The sequence below is a fragment of the Pan troglodytes genome, chromosome 1 (genome assembly GCF_028858775.2).
Source record: "Pan troglodytes isolate AG18354 chromosome 1, NHGRI_mPanTro3-v2.0_pri, whole genome shotgun sequence".
NCBI lineage: Eukaryota > Metazoa > Chordata > Mammalia > Primates > Hominidae > Pan > Pan troglodytes.
In genome coordinates, this window is record NC_072398.2 from 13,410,609 (window position 1) to 13,425,472 (window position 14,864).

The 14,864-nt window shown below is 34.8% G+C and overlaps 1 protein-coding gene across 3 annotated transcripts in view; it reads left to right on the forward strand.

The window, feature by feature from the left end:
- The window catches only part of LYST (lysosomal trafficking regulator), a 220,832-nt gene that overhangs the window by 127,668 nt on the left and 78,300 nt on the right, over nucleotides 1-14,864 (forward strand). For 2 of the 3 annotated variants that reach the window (XM_009441705.5, XM_514288.8), the window contains exons 25-31: nucleotides 62-231; nucleotides 2,397-2,627; nucleotides 3,500-3,666; nucleotides 4,309-4,461; nucleotides 9,163-9,354; nucleotides 11,532-11,710; nucleotides 14,054-14,260. In XM_009441705.5, the coding sequence (XP_009439980.4) occupies nucleotides 62-231; nucleotides 2,397-2,627; nucleotides 3,500-3,666; nucleotides 4,309-4,461; nucleotides 9,163-9,354; nucleotides 11,532-11,710; nucleotides 14,054-14,260 (1,299 nt within the window). Of the gene's footprint in view, nucleotides 1-61; nucleotides 232-2,396; nucleotides 2,628-3,499; nucleotides 3,667-4,308; nucleotides 4,462-8,358; nucleotides 8,521-9,162; nucleotides 9,355-11,531; nucleotides 11,711-14,053; nucleotides 14,261-14,864 lie in introns of all 3 variants that reach the window. The other variant, XM_063809692.1, reaches the window with a different exon arrangement.

The following is a 14,864-nucleotide window of genomic DNA, read 5'->3' on the forward strand; positions in this document are numbered from 1 at the left end:
TTTGTATATATTATATTTAATTTTAATGCATTATCTAAATTGACTTAAATTTTTTGTTTAGCTATTAGATGCATATTTTGCTAGAGCATCTAAGGAACAAAAAGATAAATTTCTGAAGAATCGTGGATTTTCCTTGCTAGCCAACCAGTTGTATCTTCATCGAGGAACTCAAGAATTGTTAGAATGCTTCATCGAAATGTTCTTTGGTCGACATATTGGCCTTGATGAAGAGTAAGTGTGTTCTTCCCTCCACTATAATTGGGAATCTTTTGTCTTTTTTCTTTTCTTTTCTTTTCTTTTGAGACGGAGTCTCGCCCTGTTGCCCAGGCTGGAGTGCAATGGTGCAATCTCGGCTCACTGCAACTTCCGCCTCCCAGGTTCAAGTGATTCTCCTGCCTCAACCTCCTGAGTAGCTGGGATTACAGGCACGCACCACCATGGCCGGCTAATTTTTTGTATCTTTAGTAGAGATGGGGGTTTCACCATGTTGGCCAGGCTGGTCTCAAACTCCTGACCTCGTGATCTGCCTGCCTTGGCCTCCCAAAGTGCAGGGATTACAGGCGTGAGCCACTATGCCTGGTTTTTTTTTTTTTTTTTTGAGACAATGTCTCACTCTGTCACCCAGGCTGGAGTGCAGAGAGACACAGTCATGCCTCAGCTCATTGCAGCCTTGAACTCCTAGATTCAAGGGATCCTCCTACCTCAGCCTCTTGAGTAGCTAGGATTACAGGCACGCACCACCACACGGCTAATTTTTTTTACTTTTAGTGGAGATGGGTCTTGTGGTGTTTCCCAGGCTGGTCTCAAACTCCTGACCTCAAGCCATCCTCCTGCCTTGGCCTCCCAAAGTGTTGGGATTATAGGTGTGGGCCACCACACCCGGCAAGATCTTTTGTCTTAAATGTAAAATTTAGTGAACTCACTCTTAACAAAATCTTTTGGTCACCTTTAGAAAAAATCTGCTAAAAGAAATTTTCCAGGTAAATCAATGTATTATTTGCCATATGATGTTCTTTCTAATATAACTTCATCCTTTATAGTTCATTCACTAGTTAGAAACTAGAAACAAATAAAAGCTGCATCAGATGAAAGTGATAGCTAAGATTTGGCAGATAGTATTAACATGAGAAGATTAACTGAAAAGACAGGTGAGGCTGGGCGTGGTGGCTTAAGCCTGTAATCCCAACACTTTGGGAGGCAGAGGCAGGTGGATCACCTGAGGTCAGGAGTTCAAGCCTGACCAACATGATGAAACTGTCTGTACTAAAAATACAAAATTAGCTGGGCGTGGTGGCACATTCATGTAATCCCATCTGCTTGGGAGGCTGAGGCAGGAGAATCGCTTGAACCCAGAAGTCAGAGGTTACAGTGAGCCAGGATTGCACAATTGCACTTCAGCCTGGGCAACAAGAGTGAAACTCCGTCTCAAAAAAAAAAAGAAAAGAAAAGAAAAAAAGAAAGATAGCTCATGTATTCTCAGTGACAGATTACATAAAGGATCCATATAGGAACGCCTTACTCTCCTCAGAGCCTTCAGGTCATCTGGGAGAGGAGTAAATCCCTCACCTAGAATTCCTGGATACACTGATTGCTGAGTTTTGACCCTGGTAGAATGCTGATGGATTAGCAAATAAGTGTAAAAATAAAAGAATATTTTTCTCCCAAACCAAAAGTTTGGCAGAAATTAAACTGTAATTTCTGTTTATGATAGAATAGAGAGAAATGTGTGTCTCCTTATTGTGATAGACAAATTCAGACCTTAAAGAGTTTACTAAATTGTTATGGTAGTTTCAATGCTACTTTTCATTTACATACAACTTTTGGCTTTCACGAAACAATTCTGCATTACCTTATTTGATTCTCACAATAGCCTTGAGAAGAAAAGAGGACATATATCACCACATATTTTTGACAGATAAGGAGAATGAGGCACAAAATACTTAGCTAATTTCATTCCATCCCAGAGGCAAGTTGTATTGGGATAAGAACTCGAGAATCATTCCCTTTTGCTAGACCTCTTTTTACTAGCTCACTGTCTCTCAAATACTATGTAAAATAATAATAATAATTTACTTGTGCACTTGAAGCCCCCAAACATAGTTTCTTTGGACATAAAGGGCTCATGGATGAATTAAAATAAATCAGTTAAAACCAAGAAATTGTATGCATATTTCACTTGAATGTTTGTGTATTTATCTTGGGATGGACTTCTAGCAACAGCTTTTACCCTATTATTGGAGGGACTCTGTCATTTTAAAAACAGGTTAAGAATCCTTACTCCCCAACTTGTTTTTATGACTTCAAAATCAAGTTAGCAAAATGACCCGTAGTTGCTATCATATTTTCTTATTTTGTGATTGTTTCTAATGTGCTCTTAACTGTATTATTTATTATAGATTTGATCTGGAAGATGTGAGAAACATGGGATTGTTTCAGAAGTGGTCTGTCATTCCTATTCTGGGACTAATAGAGACCTCTCTATATGACAACATACTCTTGCATAATGCTCTTTTACTTCTTCTCCAAATTTTAAATTCTTGTTCTAAGGTAGCAGATATGTTGCTGGATAATGGTCTGCTCTATGTGTTATGTAATACAGTAGCAGCCCTGAATGGATTAGAAAAGAAGTAAGTTTAAAATTATTATTTAAAATTACATCTGATAAATACTTTAGAACAGGAAAACTTTAGTATTAGTTTACTTTAATACATGAGTTTACCTATGTAAGAAGCCTTTCTGTGTACCTCTGAACCTAAAATAAAAGTAAAAAAAAAATAATAACAGAAAGAAAGAAAAAAAAAGCAAGAAATTGTATTTACTGAATGTCCCTGTATGCTACTTTATTAACTGGCCCAAGTTAGTTTCTAACCCTTGCTTGATTTGGAAAACCCAGATGGAGAGAAGCATTGTAGGCCTAATATCGTACATTGAGGTAGATTATCAAGATTAAGATTGAAGACCAGAAGTAACTAATTCATATTTATTGGGTATTTATAAATAATATAAATGCAAATCTATTACCTCTTTTAGTCCTAAAAATAACCCTAATTTATACAAGTGAGATTCAGAGAGGTTAATTAATTTAGTCAAATTCACCTTCTCTGAAAAGTCTTCGCAGAATGTTCCTGTTCATACCCACACAATCTTCATCCTTAGTGTGGACTAGAAACTGCCTATGTGTTCTTATAGTATCTTGTATTAATCTCTAGTGTTACACTTACAACCATTTACTATTTATAGTAATCTGTTTACTTGTCCAGTTCTCTGTAAAACTATGTATTTCTGACAGGTGTCAAAGTGTATCTTATTTCTATTTCTAGCATACACACTACATATTACTTGCCATAGAATAAACATGAATAAATATTGAATGACTGCATGAATGAGTGCAAGCTGGTCGAACAGGAATTTAAACCATTTAAATCAGTTAGCTGTGTCTTAAATTATTTGTTCTTTTTCTTACAAGTGTTCTGTTTTCTTCTTTTGTTGTTATCTTTAGCATTCCCGTGAGTGAATATAAATTGCTTGCTTGTGATATACAGCAACTTTTCATAGCAGTTACAATTCATGCTTGCAGTTCCTCAGGCTCACAATATTTTAGGGTTATTGAAGACCTTATTGTGATGCTTGGATATCTTCAAAATAGCAAAAACAAGAGGACACAAAGTAAGATTTAATTTTTATGAATTTGGGGAGGGAGTTGTATAATAGACAAACCTGTTATTTGAGCACAATCTCTTTCTTCTTAGAAACTCTTTTACTAAAAGTTTAACATTAATTTTGTAATAATATCTATCAGTTTTTAAAAAGAAGCCTAAAAAGGCTTGAAAAAGTGGCAAAAATAGAAAAAGTGATTCCCCCGTGTAGTTAGTAGTTGGCAATACATAAGTGAAAGATGTCACTGATTTTTCTTACCAAGTAGAATTTAAAAGTGTATGTTGCATAGTAATACCCTTTAGTTTTCTTTAATGGTAATTATTAAAGTGAATATGAAACAAAAAATATGATAATTGCCGGTTAAACTTTTGCCTTATATAGAAAAAAAGCCTGTTCTTTGAAACAATTTTTAAAATGAAATAAATTTATGAGCTAATATTTTTCCATTGAAGGTTTTTTAGTGACTATTTGTAAATTTGCTTTAAAATTGCTTTTAACAAGAATTTAAAAATGTCTACTACCGTCACCCCCATGCTGATCAAAATTTAAAAATTTATATCAAAACATTATTGTCATGATACATAAAATCAGTTCAATTAAAAAATTAGTAACCACATAGCTTGAAAACATTCTAGTATCTTCTGTTTTTAGATATGGCAGTTGCACTACAGCTTAGAGTTCTCCAGGCTGCTATGGAATTTATAAGGACCACCGCAAATCATGACTCTGAAAACCTCACAGATTCACTCCAGTCACCTTCTGCTCCCCATCATGCAATAGTTCAAAAGCGGAAAAGCATTGCTGGCGAGTATTGAAATCATATTTTAATAACCATAAATTGAGGCTAGCTTGACTTTCCTATGTTCTTATGCCATTCACGCTTTTAAAATATTTCTTGTTTTACATAAAATTTAAGAAAGATTTTTTCCTGGAGGAAACTATTCTGCTCCTTACTTTTAGTGCTTTTCTCATTCAGTTATTTCTTGAGCACCTGCCTACCATGTGCTGAGCATTGTGCTAAATATTGGAGATACAATGATGGAAAAAACAGACACAGATTCTGCCCCTGCAGAGATTGTAAAATAGTAGGGAAATGTAGAGGGTAGGAATAGAGATTATAACAGGGCAATCTACATCAGGAGTTAGGGAAGTCTCTGAGAAAGGTGTCCAGCAATCATGTTGTGGCATGCAGGAAGCTGAGCATTAATGCTAGAACTGATAAAGAATCTGTTTCTACTCAGGACAAAAGAGATGTGCAACTGGGAGGGCAGCTCAAGAAGAGACAGTGCATTCAGATATTAAATAAGGAAGAATGTCATCAAATAATAAACATTAATATTGTTAGTCTTCCTTATTTTTTCTACGAAATCTGCTATGATCTTTACCCAGAAAGATAACATGAACACCACATACACAGGATATACATACACACATATGTATACATAGTGGATAAATATGCATGTACACATGCACACACACACACCATCTCCAGAGTATTTGGTAAATTGTTTGAAATTTAATCACTCTTACTGTCTTAAATTCACTTAAGTTCAAATCTTTCTTTCACCTGTGTTAAGCTACTTCTGTGTTCAATGCTATGCAAAAATTTTTAACCATGTGAAAAACTCACTTGTAAAGAAAAGCTGCCAAGTACCCATTGTTTTGCAGTAGTATATTTAAATTATGCTAGATCAAACTTATATAAATAAAACTTCTAAAACATCTATGTAACTAAACTTACTGCCCTCTACATTCTTCCTTATTTAATATCTGAATGCACTGTCTCTTCTTGAGCTGCCCTCCCAGTTGTACATCTCTTTTGTCCTGAGTAGAAACAGATTCTTTATCAGTTCTAGCATTAATGCTCAGCTTCCTGCATGCCAAAACATGATTGCTGGACACCTTTCCTTTGCAGGACTCCTTATATAGTCAGTGACTGCTTAGATGGAATTTGCCGTCTATTGATATCAGAAAGTATACCTTTACTACCCCTGCTGTTTCTTTTGTATTGATACTTCTCATTCTCACATCTGTTCCTCCTCTGCTTCCATCTCTAGAACTCTGGTTTTAGTTAATTATCACCTTGTGCCTGGGCTAACACAATAGTCCTCTTGCTATTTCCCATTTGGTCAATGATTTCTCTAGCAGTCTTTAATCTCTCTTTTTAGATACTAGCATTTTGTCACCTTGAGCCTTAGAGCCCTACGTAACTTCCAGTTTATTATTTTTTTTAGTTTGAGTCATTTTAAAACAGATAATGAACTTTTAGTCTTTTCACTAGATGGCTGTCCTTTTTTCTGACTTCTGTAGCTTCTTATTATACTTGGACTTGTCTTTTTCACTCTAAGTAAATGTGATTGCTGCGCGCTATAGGAGACTTACAGAATCCTACAAGTTTTTAGGTTAATAAAAGACCTTAAAAGTCATCCAGTCCAGCTTCCTCATTTTAAGACCCACTGCATCCTAGAACTAGGGACTGCTGGCACATGCACCCCTATACTCACCCCTTTGTGTCCTGCACCACATCTACTCATCCCAGGTCTATCATATCTCTTAGGACCCATCTCTCTCTCTGAAGTCTCTCTCAAGAATCCTTCCTGTTTTAAGTACTACCCTTATTGAAATTCTATCTTTGTGAATCTAGTTTGCAAAATACCACTTTATATGTGTTCGGTTGTTGCTTTGTAATTGTTTCTAAGTTGTTTTTTTACACATATACTTGGGGAAGATTGTGCTTTTTATTTCTTCACTATTACTTAAAAGTATCTTCAAAAGTATATTGGCTTTGTATGCTACAGGTACAAAAACTGCAGAATACTGAAGCTCTTCTGTTTCTGAGCAGTGTGGTTACAAAAACTAATTCAAGTCCATTTGTCCATGATACTAAAGTGACATAGAGGGATTTCTATTTCTGTCATGTCTGTCAATTAGGTAATGAATTGTTCCTTCAAAGACTCAAGCCGTTCTCTTTACTGATAAATGTTTAGGTGTGGTAGGGGGGATTCCTAAATAGATTCATTTAGCATTTGTTGAAAACTACTGAGATGAGTGACACCTCCAGCCCCACTGCCACTACCCTCCACCTTCAGCAGGAGTTGGGACTGCCAGCAGCTGCAGCTTCCATTATGGCCACACACCAGACTCTGATAATAGACAAATTTACTCAAGCCCTGAACCCCAGGATATCCATGACTTGGAACCAAAGTTTCTTCAGCAGTACTGTCTAGACCTTAAGTTCTTGCATTGCTAGAGGAGTTAGATACCATTTTATTGTCAGATTAATCTTACAACCTCACTCAGGTTTACCATTCTTCTGCTCAGCAGTTCCGAGTTGCCTGCTGCCCAGTGAACAAAGCTCTGATTCCTTAACCTCTATATCTGTTTTTGGTCTGGATATCTATATCTGTACATATCTTTATATGTAATTTTACCTAAATGGTATCATGCTCTACCTACTGTTTATAAATTGATTTCTATTTCTGGTCATTATAGATATTTTTCCATATTAAGAAACATAAATATTCTTTTATTTTTAATGATTACAAAATAATCTATTATTTTGATGTGGATAATCTTCTGTAACTTTTATAGATAAAGGTTTTTTTGCTTGGTTTTTGCTCTTATAAATAAGGTAGCAATATATACTTTTAAATGTATTTTTTTACTTGTCTGCTTATTAATATGAAAAACTTTACACATCACCCTTAATGCATGAAGGTAGAAGTAGTCAGCATTAGGATATTATTTAGAATGCTAGACATATATTTAAATTGCCATGCACTCGCACATACACACAGTTATATTAGTAATTCACATACAAATGAACTTTATATTTCAGCCAATAATAATACTAACCATTAAAAGTATTTTATTATTTGTGAGAATGAGACAGGCGTTACGTTTTATATTATTTTATTTTATCAACAAAACAACTCTTTCTTTATCTGTTTACTCAGCCATCAAACATCAAATATTTCTTGAGTACCAACCATGTACCAGTTGCTATTTTATCAGTCTTCATGGAACTTATACTGGGGAAAATGATCAATAAGCATATAAACAAATATATTTAATATAATGTTAGATAGTGATAAATATCTACCGGTGAAGTAAGCTCTGTTTTCTTTCTAATCCACACCTTATGCATGAGAAAACTGAAGTTTAGAAAGAAATGTGCTTAAGGCCACACTAGCTCTGCGTGGCTTCATAGCAGGAGTGCTGAAATACCCTCCCACGTTTTCTAGTATTAATACCTAGTACTAAAGAAGACTTACTTAACATTTCCTTATTCAGTGTATTATCTGAATTACAATCATCATACCGCTGATTTACATTCAATACATTCATACCGCTGAATTACAATCATCAGCTGCACGTACAGCATGAAAGCTGTCAGATGTAGACATTAGGAAGAATCTGTGTAAACTAAGTATATTGTTTGACAGTAAAACTCTTGAATATATACAGGATATGAATTTTTGTATTTTCTTCTTTTTTTGCCTCAAAAGTGACTATCAAAATATATTAACTGATTAAGAATACTAATTACCCAAAATACTGAGCAATCTAAAATAGCATTAAAATATTTAAATATCTTACAGGATAAGTCTTTAAAACCTGTTATAATTTAGTCATATGTAAGTAATTTTTATAGAGGTTATTTATAGAAATTGATATATGTTTTCATAATTTAAAACAAAGGTTCAATTCCAATGAAGGGTTCCATTATTCCTCATCTACCAAGACATCATTTTGGTTCCTATGGTCAACTTCCGATGCCCTTCTCCTTCAGTCCATTAAATCAAGACTCATCCCCCCAGTTTTCTCCTGGATGCACTACCTGTGTTGTACCTCCTGGAGCAGGTGCAGTAATAGTGCAGGAATGCCACTCCTCTCTGTTCAGTCTGAGGAAACCTTTCTCAGGAAATGCTTTTGTAGCATTGAATTCCAAATGATGCATATGTTTTAAATCATTTTAATAACAAATCACCGGAATTATATTCACCTTTCTGATCTCTTCACTTTCATTGACTGATTTCTACTTTGTCACTATACACAGTTTTTAAAACTACTTTATGAAATTCAACAACAGTAATTACCCAGAAATAGTAGTATTCTTACTAAAAAATTATGTGCATTAAAACTTGATTTTGGAATACAAAGAAGTGAAACAGTATTTGAAACTATTTTATCAAAATGTTCTGAACTAGTTGAGCCCATTTAATACTTTTTAACTCGAACTTTGCCAAATGACATCTGTTTTACTAAGCTGTGTCACTAGCTTCAACATTGTTATTTAGGACTTTGAAACCAAAAGTACTGTTGCACTTCTTCAAAGAGGGAGAAGCATCATTTTCTCTTAATCACTCTTTCCTTTCTATAAATTGACTTTGTAGTAAATAAGGTTGTTTTCATGGTCTGGTAATCAAAAAATTTCAGCAAAAATAGTTTCCTTGATCCTTATTAACACTGGGATTTGATGTTTTAATTTATATACTTTTAAAGGTCCTCGAAAATTTCCCCTTGCTCAAACTGAATCGCTTCTGATGAAAATGCGTTCAGTGGCAAATGATGAGCTTCATGTGATGATGCAACGGAGAATGAGCCAGGAGAACCCTAGCCAAGCAACTGAAACGGAACTTGCACAGAGACTACAGAGGCTCACTGTTTTAGCAGTCAACAGGATTATTTATCAAGGTAAGACTATAGGATTAGTTTGCTTTTCCTCAGATTTTAAAATGAAAGAGAAGTAATCTAAGAGGAAACTGGTTAGTTTTCAGATGTTTAAGCAGCATTATTTTTCAGTTCTTAACATCCGTATTATTAAGAGTTTCTTATTTGGAACTGATAAGTCTTGAATAAAAGTCCACTTTGAATGTGTTCAATGCTAGCCCAGACTGACCAGTTTAAAACCATATGGCACTTCCAGTATGATCTTTTGAGATCGTTGTAGATTCACATGCAGTTAAGAAATAATACAGAGAGAGACCCTGTGTACCCTTTACCCAGTTTCCCCCATGAATCTTGCAGAACTGTAGTATAATATCACCACCAGGTGAGTAACATCGATACAGTCAGCAGCATTTCCAGCACCACAAGGATCTCTCATATTGCCCTTTTCTTAGCCACACCCACTTTCCTCTCACCCCCAGCCACTCAGCCCTGTAACTGCTAATCTGTCCTCCATTTGTATATTTTTGTTTCATCAAGAATGTTATATAAATGGAAGCGTACAGTACGTAGCCTTTTGGAATTAGTTTTTTCACTCAGTGTAATACTCTGGAGAGTCATTCTGGTTGTTGCATATATCAATAGTTCCTTTTCTTCTTGCTGAGTGATATTTGTGGTATGGATGTATGAATCTGGGTTGTTTCCAGTTTTTGGCTATTACAAATAAAGCTTCTGTAAGCATTTATGTGCAGGTTTTGTAAGAATATAGGTCTTTATTTTTCTGGGGTAAGTGCCCAGGAGTGCAGTTACTAGGTCATACGGTAATTACATGTGTAGTTTTTTAAGAAACTGCCAAACTTTTCCAGAGTGGCTGTAGTTTTACATTCCCATCAACAGTGTATGAGTGGTCCAAGTTTTTTTACATCCTTACCTAGTGTTTGTTGTTGTCACTATTTTTTATTTTAGCCATTCTGACAGATGTGTAGTGATATCTCATTGTGGTTTTAATTTGCATTTCCATATTGGCTAATGAATATATATGTACATACTTAAAATGTAATACTTAGAGCACCCACTAAAAAAAGCTATTCAAAGAAATACACTCCAAAACACTATAAATCATGTTCTCATCACACACACAAAAAAGTGGTAACTATGTGAGGTGATAGATATGTTAACTAGCTTGATTATGGTGATTACTTGACAATGTATTCATATATCAAAACACCTTAATTATATACAATTTCTATTTGTCAATTATATTCCAATAAAGCTGAAGATTGTTTTTTAAAAAACACTATAGATAAGTCAAAATGGAATTCTAAAAAAATGTTCAGGTAACCCCAGGAAGACAGGAAAAAGAAAACAGTAATTGTTAATCACTAGAAAAACATGATAAACTCAAGTTATTATTATTTTTTTTAGCTTTTTTTACTTTTCTTTCTCTCTTTTTTTTTTTTCTTTTTTTTTGAGATGGGTTCTCACTCTGTCACCAAGGCTAATGGTATGATCTCAGCTCACTGCAACCTTTACCTCCTGGGCTCAAGCAATCCTCCCATCTCAGCCTCCTGAGTAGCTGTGACTACAGGTGTGCACCCCATGCCCGGCTAATTTTTGTATTTTTTTGTAGAGATGGGGTTCCACCATGTTGCCCAGGCTGATCTCAAACTTCTTGACTCAGGTGATCTGTGTGCTTTCACCTCCCACAGTGCTGGGATTACAGGCATGAGCCATCGTCCCCAGCATTTTTTTTTTCAACTTTTCTAATATACATTCTGTGCAACAGACTCCCAGACTAAACTCTGAAATTGAACCATGATTATCACATATACAGCATGTAAATGTATAGCACGTGCAGAGAAACAGCTCTGTAGATCCACTCATGTAAATATGACATGATCTTTATGTTTGATTTGTATAATAATCTCATGGTTTTAATCATTTTGCAGTTTAACTTACCTTCATTAGTCAATTAAATATTTAATTTGGAATTGTATGACATGCATTTTCAAATTTCTGTTATTTTACGTAAATTCACTTTCTACTACATTGTATCTATTACATCTAATATACCTGATACACATTTAAATTGTGATAACTGAATTAGTAATTAAATACAATATTTTTTACCAGTATTATTACTATTTATAATGGCAAGATAGCAGTGATATGACTAATTTTGTATTCTTTTTTTCAATTCAAAGAATTTAATTCAGACATTATTGACATTTTGAGAACTCCAGAAAATGTAACTCAAAGCAAGACCTCAGTTTTCCAGACTGAAATTTCTGAGGAAAATATTCATCATGAACCGTCTTCTGTTTTCAATCCGTTTCAGAAAGAAATTTTTACATATCTGGTAGAAGGATTCAAAGTATCTATTGTAAGTAAATTAATTACATGGGAAATGTTCATTCACACAAAGGAAATAGAGGTTTTATGTTGACTGTATTATACGTTTTCAAAATCATATTTCTTTGTGCTCTTTCAGAGAGCTTTTTAAAACTCGGACAACTTGAATTTTTAATTATAGAATAATGTATATTGCTAATTCACCCTTTCCAAAATGACTCAACTCATGCAGCATTGCTTTTTAAGCCTGTAACCCTAGAAGACATTTTCTAGTGTTGTTTAGTAAGATCAGCATCAGAAAAGAGTAGATCATCATCATTGATGACTACTATGGGAGTTTACATGAACTGTTTGTTTTTAAAGGAATGTATTTATGGCTACTTACTCTCATTTTTCTAATTATTATGAATTTTAGATCTTGGCCTAAGTTTAACACCTTTAAAATTATGTAGAGAATACTGATAAGTGTCAGGGTTCATTTATCATCATCTCACTTGGGTTTCTGTGGGTCACTTACAGTTGACACAACGGAACAAATCGGTCAGTTTACTCCATAGATAGCAAAAGCCAATCTAATTCTAGCAGAACTCGTAAATCATGACATGTCAATCTCTAAATCTAAACTAGATTTTGGTGTTTTAGCTCTGAACAGCAAAACCAAGTACAGATTCACTTAGAACTCAGTCACTCAAACAGGGCCCTTAGGACTATATGTAATTAAAGAGGAGCTGTTTTTAAAACTCAGAATGAATTCTGAATGTACAGCTTCCAGTTTTAAACCAGATACAGGTGATTTGATCAGCATTTGGCTAGGCTTAGTGGGACCATAGTTAAAACAATTGGTTAATTGTTAGGGAATACTCTATGGTAAACCCATAGAGTAGTTTCCCCTTATCTTCAGAGGATACATTCCAGGACCCCTGGTGAATGCCTGAAACCACAGATGGTACTGAAACCTGTATATACTATTTTTTTTCACATACATACATACCTATGATAAAGTCTAATTTATGAATTAAGCATAGTGAGAGATTAACAATAATAGTAAAACAAGAGTTATAACAATATACTTTAATAAAAGTTACGTAAATGTAGTCTCTCCCTTTTTACAATGAGTAAATACCTTATCATACGGTACTTAACTATTTTCAGACCATGGTTGACTGTGGAAAGCAAAACCACAGGTAAGGGGGTACTGCTATATGCAGTGCTTAATTTGTGACTATTATACTCAATAATGTAGCACAATTCAAGTCTTTATTATGAATCCTTTCTCTTTTTTATTGCAAAATCAGTGTAGGCTTATTTATCGTTGTTCTTTGATACTTTTTTTTAATTTATAATTTTTGAGCCTTTGGTAATTTTTTCATGGCTTAGGACTTTAGCTTCGTTGTCCATCTCTTCTTTTAAACTGTGGTAAGATATATATATAACATAAAATTTACCATTTTAACCATTTTTAAGGATACATTCAGTGGCACTAAGTATATTCACATTGTTGTGCAACCATTGCCACCTTCCATCTCTAGGAACTTTTTTTTTTTTTCTGAGATGGAGTCTCAGTCTGTCTCCCCAGCTGGAGTGCAGTGGCCCAGTCTCAACTCACTGCAGCCTCCACCTCCCAGGTTCAAGCGATTCTCCTACCTCACCTTCCCAAGTAGCTGGGATTACAGGCACCCGCCACCACACCCAGCCAATTTTCGTATTTTTAGTAGAGACAGGGTTTCACCATGTTGTCCAGGTTGGTCTTGAACTCCTGACCTCAGGTGATCCACCTGCCTCGGCCTCCCAAAGTGCTGGAATTACATGTGTGAGCCACCACACCCGGCTGGAACTTTTTAATTATCCCAAATGAAACTCCGTGCCCAATAAATAATAACTTTTACCACCCCTTCCCCCATTACCCAGTAATCACTATTCTACTTTCTGTCTCTGTGAGTTTGACTGTTCTAGATATCTCATACAAATAGAAGCATACAATATTTGTCCTTTTATATATGGCTTATTTTATTTAGCATAATGTCCTCAAGGGTCATCCATGTTGTAGCATGTGTCAGAATTTCCTTCCTCTTTAAGGATGAATAATATTCCATTGTATGTATATACCACATTTTGTTTATCTGTTCATCCACTGATGGACGTTCAGACTGTTTCCACCTTTTGGCTACTTTGAGTGATGCTGCTATGAATGTTGTATGCCCATCTCTTTTAAACTCCTATGTGTATGGATATGTATATCTCTTTCTAATTTTGACTATTAAAACCAATCTGGAATAAAACGTGTTCCATAATCTTCTTTAGGGCTGTGTTGAGGCTAGCATGGTATTGCTTAAGCAGTCTGATCCTAATTCATTCCTATCTTGATTGATTTTAGGGTTCAAGTAAAGCCAGTGGTTCCAAGCAGCAATGGACTAAAATTCTGTGGTCTTGTAAGGAGACCTTCCGAATGCAGCTTGGGAGACTACTAGTGCATATTTTGTCGCCAGCCCACACTGCACAAGAGAGAAAGCAAATTTTTGAAATAGTTCATGAACCAAATCATCAGGAAATACTACGAGACTGTCTCAGCCCATCCCTACAAGTAAGTATCTCAGCTTTGATAAGAGAAGTAAAATGTTTGGTGAAATATAAAGTCTGAATAAAACAAGAACTGAAATTAAACTGAATGTTCATGCCTAATTTATAAATATAATTTTCTTACCAAGCAAATTTAACCTAAGGTCTTTCCTCAAGTGCTTTCACACAGGCTCAATTTAATCTCTGTGTTTATTTCCCAATCTTTTTTCTAGTGCCTAAATTAAGAAGTTCTGTTTCAGAGTTTCTGTCAGATACTTTGTAATGTGTTAACACATCTTGAAGTGTTTTATTTAAGGATTGTTTGGAGGCTTTTTAAAAAAGCATTATATTACCTGTGAAACATCTATATTGAATAGCTCAAACAACAGTATATATAACATATCTCAAAAATATATGTGGTCAGTTAAAATAGATAAAGATTATTAATCATTTGGAATAATCAAACCCAAAATACCTAAAAGAATTTCAGAGTGTATAAAGTTTATCACTTCAAGAGTGGTAGTTGGAAAGTTTAAAAGGTACATTAAACCATATTGGAGGGCTGTTTAACAGTTTCTTAAAAAATTAAACATATATTTAACTTGTGACCATGTTACTCCATTTTTAGA